This window comes from Desmodus rotundus, chromosome 3 (assembly GCF_022682495.2).
Source record: "Desmodus rotundus isolate HL8 chromosome 3, HLdesRot8A.1, whole genome shotgun sequence".
Classification (NCBI taxonomy): domain Eukaryota; kingdom Metazoa; phylum Chordata; class Mammalia; order Chiroptera; family Phyllostomidae; genus Desmodus; species Desmodus rotundus.
This window is the reverse complement of record NC_071389.1, coordinates 192958169-192975013: the sequence shown is the minus strand read 5'-3', so window position 1 is coordinate 192975013 and position 16845 is coordinate 192958169. Positions and strand designations below refer to the sequence as shown.

Sequence of the window (16845 nt, the reverse complement as noted above, 5' to 3'; positions counted from 1 at the left end):
GTCTGAAGTGGGCGTGGTCTCATGGGATGGAGCCCGGGACCTGGGGATTTCTGGGCAAATAGGGCCTGCGTTGAATGGAATTCTCGGACACCTCGTTGGTGTGGGGAATCCCGCACACGCACATTCGGGTTCACATGCACACATGCACACAGACACACACGTGGGCACTGAGTGCACAGACCCAGAAGACTAGGCTCACCTGGCCGTCAGCTGTTGCTGCCATCACGGGAATGGTCTTCAAGGAAAACACGCTCATTCTTCTCTCCCTGTGGCTTTGTTCAATGATGAGGAGGAGACTATTCAGCCCAGTGATTTAAAAAGTAAACTAAGCCCTGGCCGGCGTGGCTCCATTGATTGGGCGTTGTCCCACACAGCTAAGGGTCGCCGGTTCGATCCCTGGTCAGGGCACACGCCTGAGTGCAGGTTTGGTCCTCAGCTGGAGTGTGTGCAGAGGCAACTGATCAACGCTTCTCTCCCTCTGCTTCCCCTTCCCTTCTCCTCGCTCTAGAATCAATAAAGAAAAATGTTTAAAGTTAAATGAACACCAGCAGACTATAAGTTGGCATTTATTTATTTATTACTTTTCATCCTCACCCAAGGACATTTGTTCATTGCTTTTAGAGACAGGAGAAAGGAGAGAGGAAGGGAGAGAAAGAAGCATTGATTGGTTGCTTTTTGTATGCACCCGACCAGGGATCGAACCCGCAGCTTTTCGGTTACAGGACAACACTCCAGCCAAGCCACACACCAGCAAGGGCAAGTTGGTCCTCTTTAAAAAGGAAAAAATTCTTTTTAAAAAAAAAATTTTATTTTTTTAGGAAGGGAGAAAGAGAGAGAGAGAAACATTGATGTGTGGTCGCCTCTTGCATGCCCCATGCTGGGGACCTGGCCTGCAACCCAGGCATGTGCCCTGACCAGGAATCGAACTGGCAACCTGTTGGTTCTCAGGCAGCACTTAATCCACTGAGCCACACCAACCAGGGCAAAAATTCTTTAATTTTGATGTAAACGTTTATTATGTATTCTTTCCATTTTATAAAACAGTAATTCACATAATAGAAAACTTGAAAAGTACAGAAAGGCAGAAAGAAGAAAGTAAAAGTAACCAAAATGCCCTCCAAGTGAAGAGAGCCAGCCGCAGGGCGGCCCTGCTGTTAGTTCCTGGCGGGGGCGTGTGTTTCTACTACACGCAGGTTCCTTTCCCCGTTGGGTAAAAGGTGAGAAAGTGTATATACAAGTTCCATTCTGCTTTTCTCATTTAACTGGATAAAACAGCATTTTCCATGTTAATCCAACTACTGACTCCCACGAACATCATTCTGATAGCTGCTTCACAGTCTCTTTAAGTGGGAGAATAGTTTGTCTAACCAGCCTCCGAGTGTTGCAACATTTTCACGGCGTCCCATTCTTCAGCTACACACTCTGCTGCTATAAGGGGTCACTTTCTCCCAGCGACACATTTTCTCAAATTGCTGCCTTTCCCCTGCGCTGGGCACTGGGGACATAGGTGGGGTCTAGGCTTGGGCGGCAGACTCCGTGACAAAGACCCCGTACAGTGTGACGGCCACGACAGATGGGGTGGGGACCCGGTGAGAAGGGGAGTGGAAGGGGAGCATAGTTTATTGTAAAATAGGGGTTTTCCCCATTTACTTATACCTGTGTAATCATGTACAATTTGGAAAATACACACATTCTAAATATATCTCAGCCCCAGTTGAAATTTACACGAATATTTAGGTCTTGGAATCTAACCCTATCTGTCCACACAGAGAATCTGATCTCTTGCGAATCTGGCCTGGTCCCCGGCACTTCTGGAATCCCCAGGGGTTATGGCAAACAACGGCAGGTCTCCTGGCCTCCTGGCTCGGTGCCTCGTAACAAAGAGAAGTGATCCCACCTTGGGTTTTCATAGTTGAAGGCTGTCAGTTTGCCTCTGCTAAGCCAGGGTTCATGGAGACAGCCTGACCAACGAGGGCAAGGGAAAGGAGGCAGTCACTTCTACAGCAGAGCTGGGGTCCCACGGCAGGTTCGCCTGGGCTCCCAGCCCCCGCCGGGCTGAGCGAGGTGATCCTCTCACCTGTCCGGGCCGGCCCACAGCCGGGCCTGGTGTGCTGCCCAGCGCTGATGTGCTCGGTGATGCTTGTGCTTTGAAGAACTGAATGAATGGCCCCTCTGGCTGGGAATGCACACAGGCAGTGTGCAGAGGGACCAGTGAGGTGACTGGCAAGGACACAAGTCCAGAATGAATGTCCACAGAGCAGAAATAGAAGACACCAGCTTCTCTCAGCACGTGGGGTGCCCACCCCTCCCCCCACAGCCCCCCACCTCAGGTGTAAGGGCCCCTGTCTTCCTCATACCATCTACCCCCCTCCTCATTAGTGGCTTCTCCGTGGTGTGTCCCAAGTACCATTGGGGCAGAGACTGTCTTTTCTCAGGAGGTCTCCTGTGCCCCGCCCGCACCCGATCTAAGCTCGTGCTCCAAGACAGGCAAGGAAGAGGTGGGCCAGAGCCAGACCCTTTAGAACAGGAACCCTAGTGTCTCACACTTCGCCCCAAACCTGCCCTGGGTATTCCGAAGTTAGAAAGTGCACCCTCAGGATGGAAGTACATGGATGACGCGGTGGAACAGGAGGAAAGCACTCACACCCTAAAGCGGCAGCTCCCAGACTCAGCCAGGCAGCAGAATCACTAGGAGATGCTTTCAAACTTCCAAAGTCCGGGCCCTACCGCACACCAATCAGGCCCTGTCCTGGGCGTAGGGCCCGCCCACTCGTCAGTGTGTTTTGAAGTTTCCCAGGTGATTTCAACATGCAGACCAGGTTGGGTCCACTTCCGCAATCCTTGGCCCCTGCCTCCTGCCTCACTTAATTAAAATCTGTCCAATGAATAGAGGAATGAATGAATTTGTGAGCCTCAGTCTTCTGTGTCCCTTTCCGGCGTCTCAGGCAGTGGCCTTGCTACCCAGTCCCATTCCATCCTCTCTGTAGATTTAAAGAGGGATTTTGACATTCTGCTTCATTTTCCTGGTGGTAGTTTTCATTTTTTTTAATGGATATAGTTAATGTCTCTGAATAAGAGAGCCTAAAAATACAAACTTGTTTTCAAATAAAAGCCCTTTCCTAACTCATTTGAAATTGCCACCTCAGTCATGAAGTTCAGCGCACGTCTAGGGCTCACCCGCGATGGGCCCAGCTCTGCCGGGAGGGCGTGCTCTGTACGAGACCGACAGCGAGCACCCAACCAACACACGCATGGCTCCGAAAATGTCTGCTCAGCGCTTTGGGAGGACGGCACAGGATGCTGGAAATAACACAGGGACCTAACTGAAGTGAGGGGTGCGGGAAGGCCCTCCCTGGAAAAGGGCAGCTGTGATTACGTATCTGTATGTGTGCCTACCTATTTAGCAACCCCCTCATCCCCACAACCCCAGCAGCCTTGTCCTCCTTCCTACCTGCTGGTTTTCTTCCTACCTCCTACCTCCAGGCTCCCCTCCTGCCTCAGAATGATCTCCCCGTAGCGCCTGGACAGCTGGCTCAGCTCCTGCTCCAGCTCCTCTGCGTGTGTCCTCAGTTCTGCAGCCACCTCCGTCCTCGCCCCCTCCCCCAGGTGCTGCCAGTCCCGCAGGATGCTCTTCACATCTTGCATGAGTAAGAAGCCAGCCCCAGCTGCGCTCAACATCCGGGCACCACGGGTCATGGCCAGTGCGGAGCCCTGGCCCACAGCTCTCCGCGCCCCTGTTGCCCTCAACATGGGCACACGGCGTGTGGTCACAAAGTTCCTGACCCTCGCCATGAAGCCAGGGTTGGCTTGGGCCTTCCAATAGGCGTGAAGTTCCCTGATGCTCCCGAGGATTTTGTAACACCTCCGAGCAGCCTCCCCTGTAGTTTCGGCTGCAGAAAAACTTACTCCTCCACCAGCTTCGGCCTCTGGCGGTGTTGGAAAAGCCACCAGTCTGCCAGCTCTCTCTCTCACTGATGAATTGCTCCTATTTTCTAAGACATTTATCACAATGTTGGTGACAAAAGCTGCTGCCCCCAGGCCCTGCCCAGCTACAGAGAGTAACAGACTGCCTCCTGCTGTCACAGGTGACAGGGCCACACCCAGGATGGTCATGGCCTCGGACACAGCACCTGCAGAGCTGGCTACCAGGTTGGTCTGGGTGAGCATCTTATGGGCTGAGTCAGCTTCGTCTGCGATGGTTCTCAGTTCTTTGATAGTCTTTTCCAACTTATGCTTCCGCAAGGGGAAAGCTAAGAGAAACACTCTTTCCTCCTGTGACAGATGTCCACATGGCCCGTCCCCTTCCTCGCGGCGTATCAGTTCTTGTACCAGGATATAGTGCAGCACGCTGGCTTCGTCACTGTGGAGAGGCCACACGACACGATTATTTTCCCAACTCTGGGACGGGCTCCCCAGGGAGGCTAGAGACTCCTCAGTCACCTGCGTTATCGAACACGTTCAGGGAGCAGGGCCCGGGAATGAGGAGGCAGCGCCCTCCTGGCCAGGCCCCCCAGGGACCGAGTTTTTGGAAGAGCCCGGTTCGTGCAATTCCCCCCGCACATCGAGACTGGCTCATCAGTGGTCACCGATGTGATGAGTGGAACACGACTGGAAAGCACTGCTGACTTTTGTCACCAAACCTTTGTTTTTAATTTATTTTTTACTATGTTTGATCCATTACCTTTTAGCCCCCTTCTGCCCTCTCCCACCCCCACCCCGGCCCCAGTAACCACACTGCTGCCCGTGCCCATGAGTCCTTTTTCTTTTTTGCTTGACACCAATCTTTTCTTAATAAATATACCTGTGTGCACGTGTACACAATGTATATGCCTGTAACAGCGTGAGCACTTCCGTCCTGGGAAATAGAGTACTAAGAGCCTATACAGTCTATGTCTCAATTTTTTAAAAAATGCTTAAAGGGGATCTGCCTGGATATTGTGGTTGCTTCCGGGGAGGGGAGCCGTGGAGTTGGGGACAAAGCTTTGAGGGACATTACTTTTTACCATTCATGCTTTTGTTCCTTTTAAGTTTGTATCTTGTGCATGTATTATTGAGACTTGTTCCCAAAAAGTTAGTAAAATAACTGGCACTTCTAAAGGAGAAGGCAGGGGGACCTCAATGAGACACCCAACTATCATCTCTCCCACGGGAGAGCTCATTGACTGCTATTCACTCAGCCACTGGTGTGTGTGTTGGAAACGGAGTGGAGATTTCTAACTGCGAAGTAGTTGTGCTTAGAAACTGCAGGTTCCACTCTGTTCGCATGTTCACAGGCCAGTGGGAGAAGTGCCTTGTCTTTTAAGAAAAAGTGACAAAGAAGAAAAAATGTACAGCTGAGAAAATTTTCTCCATTTAACTCAAATTTCTCCTGTCTTTTTGGAGAGAAGACCACCGTTATTTAATCCTCCTGTGGACTCAGTTTGGTCCAGCTCCTGGAACACCAGTTCTGAGGGGTCTTTGTTTGAGGATCACTGTTCTAAGCAAATTTGTCTTGAAGGGTCTGGGGCTCCCCAAGTGGACACCACTGGACTGTGCAGGATGCTGCCATCAACTTCCTGTGACACGTGAGAGTCTGACTGGAGTGACGACCCTCGGGTTCATTCCTGTCTCTCTTCCAACCCAGCATCTGCAATGGGCGCGGCCTGGGTTTCAGGCTATGGGAGGGTGTGTCTGTGGGAAAGAAGGTGGGCTCACAGGAGACCCTACCGAGACCAAGCAGCCCCAAGGTGCCAAAGGAACTGTTGACAGTGGCTTTAGAGCCCTGTGCACACTGGGCAAGGCCATCAGTGGCCTCAGGTAGACCAGCCCATTGACATTCTGCCCCGTCAAGTCAGTCCTATAAAAAGAAAAACGTAGCCAGAGTTGTCTTTGGGACATCTTTGTACACCTAGGAGTTCAGCCCCCCTCCAATCCAAACCTTAGACAGAGCTGTGGGATGTTAGACCCAGAGGCTCACCGAGACCATCGGGCACACAGATGGCAAAGAGGCGCACCCCGCCGCCATGTTGGTAGAGCGGTGTTGAGACTGCTGAGCCCAGAAGGATTGCGAAGCTGCGTCCAGGCTCTTTGAGGAAGAAGACTAGAACTGGGCTGTGATGCTTCCCAGCACCACAGAGAATGGCAATCTGCCACGTTTTCACCAGAGTGAGCCCAAACCCCCTTTTCTGTACAGAGGAGAAAGTTGGCCCCAAGAATGGGGTGATTTACAGTCCAGTTAGGGGTGGAATTAGGGAGAGGATGCAGATCCCGAGGAAGAAGGTGCCTACTAAGGCGAACGGGTTCCTGATGGCTAACTGGACTCAAATTAAACAAACAAAAAAACAGAGCCAGCAGCCATTTCTACACAGGGAGCCCCTCTCGCAAACTGCGCTGCAGGGGGAAGCCTGCACTGACCTGCCCGCCCGCACTGACCTGCCCGCCTGCACTGTGTCTCTGCCATCTAGGCCATCCCTCACAGTGGACTCCTGGGATCCCGTTTCAACCAATAGCACTGAGGCTCTCCCCACCCAATTGGATCTGCACAGCTCTGACCAGTCAGAGCGGATCTATACTGACCAATCAGGACAGTGTGTTTTGGACCAATCAAACTACAAGGATGTGGCGTTCTCATTTGCATGAGAACATACCAATCAGGGACCAGGGGTGGGGACTTCTGTTTCCTAAGTCAGCTCCCCGCTGGCTCTGTGCCTGCCCTTTTCCCTTTGCACCAATTCCCTAGCTGAGCTCAAACACTGATCTCGCCACAGAACAGAGCAGACCAGAACAGACCTGGGCAGAGCAGAGCTGTACCACAATCAAGCTGTTTCGCAAGCAATGAAGTTTTCTTCTTCACTGCACCCCAACTTGGGGATTCCTGTTGGTGCTGCATTGGCGCCAACAACCATTGGTTGACAGAACCTGGGACTCCAGCTTTCCAGAATCCTCTAGTCTGCCTCCCCACTGCTGGGAAAGGAAGCACCATCTCTCTGCCTTCACAGGAGGAGGGAAGAGAAACGTGCGCCAGGCTCGCTGGAAGCGACCCGACTTGATCCAAGTTGGTTCCTCGGCCAGCGGCGAAAGGGAAGGATGCTGTTCGGTGTTGTCACGGGGTTAACGGGAGCTGTGCGGAGGAATCTAAAGAGTGGTAGCGGGTCGGGTAACAGTGGAGGGAGGCTGGGCCAACAGCGTGGCAGCATAGAATGGCTTGTTTCTGTCCTGAAAGGGCAGGAGACTCTGGTTTGCGTCACTAAAGCAGGTTTTATGACTTAAGAGCTTGGGCTAGCACTGCACCTCATTTTACAGAAACTTCTTGACACTTGAGCAAGAGTAAGTACAACCTATGTCAGGCAGCAGAATCTGTTCTGAGAAGAACGCTTTAGCTGAGCTCTCCTGGAGAGCCGCGGTGGCCAGGTGAAGGCTGTGGAAAGGCAGGTCCCAGGCATTTGGATCTCAAGGGCAAGGGCTAGGGCGGAGGAAGGTGAGGGAAGGAGTCCTCCTGGACTGGGGAAAATGGAGCAAATTCTGCTGCTAAGAACCCACCATCCAGCAGGCCAGGTGTCTGGGCACCTTTGAATGTGCTTACTAAAGGGTTTTAATTTACTTTGCTAAGATGTGTAAATCCTCTTTTATTTTCTTTTGCACACCTCCAGTTGCCAGTGGAGGTAAATGAGACAGCATGATCGACTCTTCGGCCAACTCTGTGGGAACACATAGGTTTCCTACTATGAAGATAGTGCCCACGCAGAACACAATTTGAATATCAACCATCGGATTTTCTTCCTTCATTCCAACACTGAGCGTCAGGTCTGTGCCAGGCGCCCTTCTGGACGCTGGACTTAGGGCAATGAGCATATCAGCCCAAGTCCCCACGCTCACAGAACTCTCATTCTGCTGCCACCCCCAGACATCCCTTCTCCAGGATTACCTTTCCAGACCCAGTCTCTCCATCACCGCGTCCAAGGTCTGCGGGTTGCTGAGGAGCCAGTGCATCTCTTCCCCCGTCAGCTTGGCCAGTTGCTGAATGATGCTCTGGTGAAGGTCATCTAATCATAATGTTTGGGAATAAAACAGGCAAGGTTAGAATACGTGAAAAATGGTAGTGTTTCAAAAATCGCACATTTCTGCCTAAAGGTTTCGATCAAACAAACTGTGGTGACCAATACCCAGTGCTAACTGCTGCAACCAAGCCGGTTATCTTTCAGGTTTCCCATGGCCAAGTAGATTGGTGAAGGGCTTTGGAAATTTCGACGTTATACATTTAGTCATAAGAATCTTCTGGTAATCATCCAATAGCCCAGCGATAGACACAAAGATGATCAGGGCCACTTTGCTGATAACATTGTAAACTCGAAAGCAAGTGAGGCTCGTTCTGTCCAGCCCGCTACAGCCTATGATCCCAACGGGGCTATCTGTCTCTGCTCAAGCCTTCCTGGAGATGAGGAGTCCGTCGGTTGGTTAGGTGTTTGTTTAACCAGGTAGGTGACAGGTAGCGGAATATGCCGCCACAAAGATGTCGCTTTGATATGTTGATCACTTGGAGCTGTAGGCACTTGAAAAACAGCAGTGCGCGGAGGCTTTCTTGGAACTGCCCTCATCTGCCTGCAGGCATTTGAGCCCCCAAAAGGAACTCAGTTGTCGTAGGGCCCCTTCTGGAGTGTCATCAAGCAGGGAAGACTGGCTCTTGTCACAGGAGAGGAGACTAGAAGTTGACATCACACCCGGACAGACTCTGTCACAAATTATCATACCTCCCCTCTATTCTTCCAAGGATCCACTCTTACTTCCTAAAATAAAAAAAATATTTACTCCCCCCTAAGAGGCCTACGACATCCCCTCCCCTTCTTCCATTAAATGGTGTTTGAGGCTGAATTCTAAGCCACCTCGGGTAGTTATGTTTTTCCCTGGATCTCTCCCAGTTGTATGTGAGGTATATGGGTTAATGAACTTTTCTTTTTCTCTGGTTAATCTGTCTCATTGCAGGGCTCTCAGATAAGAACTCAGAAGGGTAGAGGGAAGACTATTTTTTCTCCCCTACACAGGTAATGCTGCATAGCTACCCGTGCTGGAGACTCTCTTGTTGCTCAAAAATCACTTTAAACCTATTTTCAATACAATTTGACAAAACCACCCCCAACACTGTTGATTTTATTCCTTTACTTCAATTTATTTGTCAAATGGATATTCTCTTCCTCATGGCTTTTATAACATACTATACCTATGTCTGTTGTTTTTAAAATGTAACATTATGGGGCAAGTCTTTTCCATATTGCTACACAGTCGTCATAGGGTTATTTCTGATGACTGCTGTTCCATCAGGAGGGGACCTGCCTCCATATTTACAGACACACTCCCTTCCTGTGACACACTGGGGTCTTCATGTCTGTGTCCCCAACGCGAGTCCTTCATATAACAGACTGACCCTGTCCTGGTTGCTGTCTCTGCCGTGGCCTGTGACTGGCTGCTTGTCGTTCTGCAGGCAAGACCTGGGGAGCTGCTTGTGTTCCTAGTTACACCGGAAGTAGGGCGTCCTTTGCCGTTCCAGTGTTGACAAGTATGGGCCTCAGGACACATCCTGGTTAAACGCAAAGTCTGCTGTATTCCCACCTGGCCGTACGACATGGCGTCTCAGGGATTCTGTGTTTCCTTTTCCCGTTAAGTAAGATTTGTTGCTTTTCCATAGTTCATGCTAACATTATTTCCTGCTGCCTTTTAATCCCGCGTCTTCCAATCTGTTGTTTACTCTATAGAAATAGTATTCATTTCTATACTCCTCTGTGCTTCACTGCATTTTCACTAATTGCAATAGTGACTGAATGAATAACTCATAAATACATAATGCTTGTTTTCCTCCCTAGTTTTTCAATGCTTATTTCTCTTTTTTGGGCTCTGTGCCTTACTAGGTTTGCTTGAATGCTTAAATTACTACTTTTATGAAATTGACTCCAGTATTTCACCGTTGGCGTTTGGTCTATTCAAACCACTCTTTCTCATGAGGCAGTACGTTTTACTCCTATATTGACGTATTTTTATTAGGATCAGGGACTGAATTTTCAGACTTTAATGAGATTATCATAATTTTCCTTTTTTTTATTTATCCCACGGGTATAGAGTACTATGCTCGTGAATTTCCGTATATTGGATCACCCTTGTATTCCGTGAAAGCCGCACTTGGTCACTGCGGACTCCTGTCTCCGTGCGCTGCAGATTCATAGGCTCTAGGACGGCGTTTAGTGTGTTCATCTTAGAGTCAGAAAGGGTGTTGAGCTCTAGTTTTATTTCCGTATAAGCAAGATTTATTATTAGTGTTTATTTGCTTCACTGAATGTAGGTAATAACACATTTATGTTTCTGGAGCCACTTATTTGACATAAAAAATGCTTGTTTTCTGAAAGTTTAGAAGAACCTACAAATCCCTTTATGTTTGCTGCATCTCCATGGGAAGCTTTCTTATCTGCACTGAGCCTGGGGATGTGTTAGAACAAAGGCTCCGAGTTCATGATACTATGTTTCTTACATCTAAAATCAGAGCTGACTGTGTCCCCTGTCTTGGCCTGGAGTAGGTCTTCGGGAGGTGACTCTGTTCTGGGGAGAGGGGAGGGAGAGTGAACAGGGTCAAAGCTCTGGCAAGCAGAGTGAAACGGCGGCTAGCGGCTAGCGTGGGCAGCCCGCCCCACGCACACTGGGGCTGGGTCTCCCTGACAGGGGTCGAGGTTTCCTTCCCGTTTCAGTAAAGGCTCTCTGAGCCGCTGTGATATTTACACCTAGGATTACAGGGAAAACAGAAGCCTGGCTTGTATTTCATCGCTTTCTGGCTAGTTTCACAAATCATCATGTTTTATATGTCATCATATTTTCATAGTTAAAAGTATATCTTCTGTTGGGAAAGCGCAGAATACCCCACTATCTGGAAGAAGGAATAACCTCCCTTCTGGCCTCTCCTTGCCTGGCTCCTACCACAGACGGCATCGTCCTTCTCTGATTGGTCGAGATTCCCTGCCACAGAGGGGCACGTCTGGTACAGGCTGGCCCTCCTCTGTCTGGGACTGCAGAGCGATGCTCAAAGCCCTGTCTCCTCTGTCCTCTCTGCTCCCATGAGGAGGGATGAGCGGGCCCCAGCTTGTCCACCATGCCACTGCCCTCCTACATTTCTCACTTGCGTCCTCTCAGTTCATCAGCGGGAGGCCAGTGTCCTGAGCTGTGGGTTTGGGTTTAGAGGGAGGAAGAAGCTTTCTGGATTAAGCCACATGAGCTGTCCTATCTTCCCACTGCCACAGTCTTTGTCAAGGACACTGAGTGAGGAGGTTTGGCTGGACCAAAACCAAGTTCAGGGACTTCTGGGGGCCCTGACTGCACAAACAGATGATGACCTCCAAACTGACCACAAAAGCCTGCCACTTGAGAGTCGCAGGGGCCAGAAGGGGTAATGCAGATGCTGTATCCGATATGAAGAGCTGTTGATTTGGGGCTCATAAAATATGGGCTCTGTAGCTAAGGGAGCCCCAGCTTATGCCTCTAATTGTAGGGGGAGTATGAGCAGGGTTTCATGGGAAATAGGGCCATGGTGGGACCTAGACCCTCACCTTCACTGCAGGAATGGGGGTCACCCACATACGGGGTCTCGAGTCACTTCCCAATCTCCAGTGTCACCTGTTATACACCGAGACAGTGAACTGCAGTCAAAATACTTTGCCGAGGAAAGGGGAGGGTCACCTGAGTAGTTTCCAGCTGCTGCCACGGCCATGGTGCCTCTCAGGGCTCTTCGGTGCTTCTCTCTGTACAGGTGACAATGGGTTCTGGGCCAGAAGGGGTGGAGCTTCGCCTGGTCAAGAAGAGAAGAATCCACAGTCATTCAGAGAGCAGTGGCTTCCTAGAGAACTGAGACCTAGAGACTCAGACCTGGGAATTCATAAAGAGGTCGAGTCCATGGAAGGCAGCCAGCTCAGGGGGACAGGGACCTGACAAGGGAATCCTGGGAAATGCCAGATTTTTGTATCTGTGAATAGGGAATGAGGGACAAGGAAGAAAAGGAAGCCTTTAAAGACTGCCAGAGGAAGCTGTCCGAGAGGCGGGAGAGGGAGAGGGAGGAGACCAAAGTCTGTTTCTGCTGATGCCACGCCTTATTCCTGTCCGCCTGAGCCTGAGAACCGGGTGGCACCCAGATCGTTCTGCGTGAGCTCCTGGGGTGGCGATGAATGGAGCAGATCATCGGTCCCTCTCCTTTTGGCAATTATCCAAAAGTAACACAATACGATACAAGTGCCTTCTACTAGAGGCTAAGAAGAAATTAAAATAAAAAAATAAGTAGGACCTAGTTTAACAGGAGGCCAAAAGCGATGGGAATGAGCCTTGGGAGGAAAAGGGGCAAGAATGCCGATAACTGCCCTTTTCAGAAAGAGTAAGCAGTGACTACAGATTACAGGGGAGGGGCTTTTGCAAAGCGCAAAACTGAAATCCCTTTTTAAACTGGGAAGAGTAAGCTGTGCAGGCGGGCACTAAGTCTGGATTGGTGCAAGACACGGGCATGCAGGACTGACTGAGGAGCATTTGGAGAACAGCCATATCCGTAGGGCGCAGTCCGTCCTTGAGACCGACGGGAGGAAAGACTGCATTGGGAACGTCTGCACGCAGACCGGTCCCTTCGCCTGGGGAGAAACACAGACTGATGGCTCACCTAGAAGGCCCTGGATCCGAAAGGACAGTTCCTCGAGCCCAGAACGCAGCCCGGGATTCTTCCTTATTTCAGTCTCCCGCAAACAGCTGGCCCGAGCAAAACGGCAGCCAACGCAAGGTCCACACAAAAAATGGTACCAAGTGCAAAAAACAAACAACCCAACTGAAAAAATGGGCAAAGGACTGGAGTAGACATTTCTCCAAAGAAAGCACATGAAAGAGGCTCAGCATCACCGATCATCGAGAGCGAGAGACTTCAAAACGCAGTGGGTACCGCCTCACACCCCTTAGGGTGACTGTTGTCGGAGCACAAAAACCACGGTAAGTAACAATGTTGGCGAGATGGTGGAGAAATTGAAACCCTTGTTCACCCCTTGTGGGAATGGAGCACACTGCAGCCACTGCCAACACTCGGCAGTTACTCATACAAATGAAAGGTAGCGTTACCCTGTGAGCCAGCAGTTTCGTTTCTGGCCACACACCCGCAGGAATCGAAAGTAGGGTCTGGAGCAAATACGTGTGTGTCCGTGTTCACGGAGCATTTCTATAATAGCTGCATGTCCATTCACAGATGGATGGCTACATAAAATGTGATGCATACATGCCGTGGAATACTATTCCGCCTTCAGAAGGAATGAAATTCCGGTAATGCTACAGCGTGGATGAACTTTGAAGACACTATGATAACTTTTTTAAAAAGATTAAAGAAGATAATTTAGGTGATACAAAGAAATTTAATAGCACTTCATGAAGCAGATGGTCCCCATTCGGAGAAATGCCAAACGAGATGGCAGGCGGGCGGTTTTGAGAGAGAGAGAGAGGAAGATCTGGTCAGTGGCTCCACAGAGCTGGTGGTGTTTGGGCTGAAAAGGCCCAGGGTTGGCTTTCCCTTTGGGGATCGGCTGACGAGATCCACTGAGTTCTGGGCAAGCACAGCATTGACTGGGACACAAAAGTTGTCTGAGTTTTGCTGACACAGCTCCCCAGGCAGGAGCAGCTCTGTCTTGGGCCTAGAAAGTTCTTTTAACATAACTAAGTGAGCTAAGCCAGTCACAAAAGACACATAGAGTATGATTTCATTTAGATGAGGTATCTAGAAAAGTCAAATTCACAGCGACAGAAAGTAGAAGGGTGGTACCAGAAGCCGACGGGCCCACGGAGTTAGTGTCGGATGGGTACGGGATCAGTTTGTGAAGATGGAAAGTTCTGGAGAACAATGGCAGTAATGGTTGCCCAACAATATGAATGCGCCTAAAGCCACTGAACTGCACACTTAGAAACGGTTAAAACGGTCCATCTGTTTATATATCCTGCCAAACAAAAACAAAGACACTAACAATGACAAAAGAAAAAGGGCGGATAAAGAACACTCACCTGAGAAATACCGGCAACAAGCCCGTGAAAACTGGGGACGCTGATCACGACGGCGCCGTGAGTGGAAGCTACACTAACCTCCTCCCACGACCAAACTGGGATGACAGCTAAATTACAGAAAAATAGTCCTGAGCAACCAACTGAACTCTAGCTGGAGAGAAGCCTTAAAATCAAGGCAGACGGAAGAAACCACAACAGAAGTGATAGGCAACCCAGAGGAGGTGCCAGGGGGCTGGCGGGGCTCCGTGGGGCGGCCACTGAAGTTCCGGAGGGTTATTTCCATGGCTGGGGGACAGGGCGGTACCCCTGAAAAATGTGCAGTCGAAACCCCAAGCTGGACTCCCCAGCTTACAGCACCGGAGCCAGGGAAGAAACCCAGATTACATCCAGCTGTGAAAAGCAGCAGTTTCTGTCTGCCAAGGAGAGAGAAGGTTCGAGATGCAGAGAGCCTCTTAAAGGGCCAACACACAAACTTCCATTTGCAGCCACTTACCCTGGGCTCCAGCAAGCTGGGCTAGAGCCAGCTGAGGAGTGTCTGTGGTTGGTGGCCCTGGGGAAGGCACTGAAGACTCAGTGACCAGGATCCCTGTGCTGAGTCATTGCCCACACTGCAGAAGCCATCCTTCTTGGGCAGAGCCCTCCCCTCCATGGGGCGTCAGCCTCAGAGGAAGCAATAGCCCCACCCACAGGATTTCCTCTCCACAGGTAGCAAACACAAGGCCCATGTGCCAAATCCAGCCCTCCTCCTTGTTTTATCTGCCCGACACCTTGTTTCTACCAGGCAGCAGCGCTGAGCTCTTGCTTAACTGTTAAGGAGTAGTTACATTTATATAGTCCTGAAATTACATTCAGCCCTTTGAAGGCAACCTGAGGCTCATGTGGCCCCCCGTGAAAATGAGTTTGACAGCCCTGCTTCTAGCCCCTGCGAGTAGAGCTGGAAGCATTTTCACTGATGAGAACTAACAGAAAGCCTGCAGGCCAAGAGGATCTCTGGGTGCTTTGAGACTTTAGCTGACCCTCCCCGGGCCGGTGTTGATAAAGCCAGCCTTGGTGTTCTTTCTGCACACACGCAGGCCCAACAGAGAAGCCACAAGCTTTGGGCCGCTGAGAGCTCCCCAGTGATTGCCCAGGGCCAGTCACAGGCCAAGTCTGACTTGGGCTTCCCCAGAATCTTTGGGGATCTACCTAATACATGGAAACAAACACAAAGAGGCAGTAACGGGGAGACAAGGGAACAGGGGCAAATGAAAGAACGAGAGAACTCCCCAGAAAAACTCAATGAAATGGAGGCAAGTAATTTATCGTGTATAGAGTTTGGAGTAATGATTATAAGGATACTCAACAGCTTGAAAAAAGACATAGAAAGCATGAAAAGGGACCAGGCAGAAATAAGGAATGCAATATCTGAAATAAATCATGCACTGGAAGGAATAATAGTAGTTTAGATGGAGCAGAGGATCAAATCAGCAGCTTGGAGGTCAAGGTAGAAAAAAACACCCAAGTGGAGCAACGGTAACAAAAAGAATTAAGAAAAAATTTTTTAAGAAAACAAGGAAATTGCGAGCACTCACTTGGCAATGAATTCTTTTTAGTCAGGGAGGCAGTTTCCTGGACGATGCGAGAAGGCCAAACAGCTTGGAGGGCGCCAGGAAGACGTGGCCAGACAACAGGGAGAATTCAACAGACCCTGGAGAAGTGCAGGGAGGAAGAGACTGGAAAAATAAAGCTGTCAAAAAACAAATGCTTATTGGAAGTCACACAAGGGAAAAGAGACCCTATAAAAAACAAAAACAAAGCAAATGCAGAGATGGAGAACGTGAGCTAAATGAAGTGAAAACAAAATGCTAAGAAGGTTTGGCAAGCTCGGGCGGAATAAGGGCTCCCACGCACACTGACTGGAATCCCCAAAGCAGAGCACTGGGAAGTACGGCTCGAGCAGCCCAGTCGCTGCGGCGGCTCCTAGGAGAGCTGCACGAACAGCCATCTGCAGAGGGCCTGTGAGCTTACGTGACAGCGAGCGTAGGACAGTTTTGCCATTTTAATGCCCCGGAATATTTTGGGGCATAAATAGGACAAACAGATGAGTTGAGTTCTCAGGCATGTAAAAGAGGAGCCATTTCAATTCATAATAACTCTTTAGAATGCTTCTATCTTTGTCTTTTTATTCAAAACCTACATACTTTTTACATGTTCATGCCAACAAATGCAGACACTTAGGAAGCAGACACAAATCCCTCTGACCCCACTACCCGTGATAATCACCGTACAAACTACTTACTATTTTGACGGGCGTATTACTTAATAAAGGACTTGCTCCAAACAGCCTTGTAAGGTGAGTGCATGTAGGTCTCTTGCATTTTACAGCCAAGCAAAATACAGTCCGTCCAGGCGAAGTACTTCCTCGGTTTCTCTCTGTGCACGTGGTATGTGGACGCAGTGAACCACTCTTTAGTTGGTCCTCTTTTTGCTTCTGCACTGCGTGCCCCCAAATTAAAGGCACCTCTCTCTGAATTTGGAATTTCAGGCAGACGAGATGAGGCAGCTTTGAGCTGGGTTTCCAGACCACTGTCTTCTGTGCCACCTGGACAGAGGACAAAGAGCTTGATAAGTAAGTAACCACTAGTCACCAGCTAGGCGGAGGCACAAAAACAGTTTGGCCTTCCCATCCCAATTAGGCCTGTTAATGTAAACAGCTCAGAATGTAGAGCACATACCTTTGGGACAGAACCTTGACTGGGGATGGCCCACCCCTTCCTTCCTCCTTTTCAATCATGGTGCTATTTATGAAGCACGACCTTGAGCCTGAGGCTCCTCACGCGCCAG

At 49.9% G+C, this 16845-nt stretch overlaps 1 protein-coding gene across 6 annotated transcripts; it reads right to left on the bottom strand.

The window, feature by feature from the left end:
* Positions 1-1909: 1909 nt before the first annotated feature.
* LOC112322004 (apolipoprotein L5) lies at positions 1910-16845 on the bottom strand. Of its 6 annotated transcripts, XM_045187281.3 has the most exons (6): positions 16737-16845; positions 16301-16603; positions 15594-15748; positions 11689-11797; positions 7904-8021; positions 1910-4360 (listed from the first exon to the last, which is right to left on the bottom strand). In XM_045187281.3, the coding sequence occupies exons 4-6, from the start codon at positions 11717-11719 to the stop codon at positions 3448-3450; spliced, it is 1062 nt and encodes a 353-aa protein (XP_045043216.2). In that variant the 5' UTR covers positions 11720-11797; positions 15594-15748; positions 16301-16603; positions 16737-16845; the 3' UTR covers positions 1910-3447. The 6 variants fall into 6 exon arrangements, with proteins under 6 accessions (XP_045043216.2, XP_045043220.2, XP_053775479.1 ...); XM_045187285.3 differs by lacking the exon at positions 16737-16845 and having other exon boundaries at positions 15594-15709; positions 16301-16699; XM_053919504.2 differs by lacking the exons at positions 15594-15748; positions 16737-16845 and having other exon boundaries at positions 16301-16699.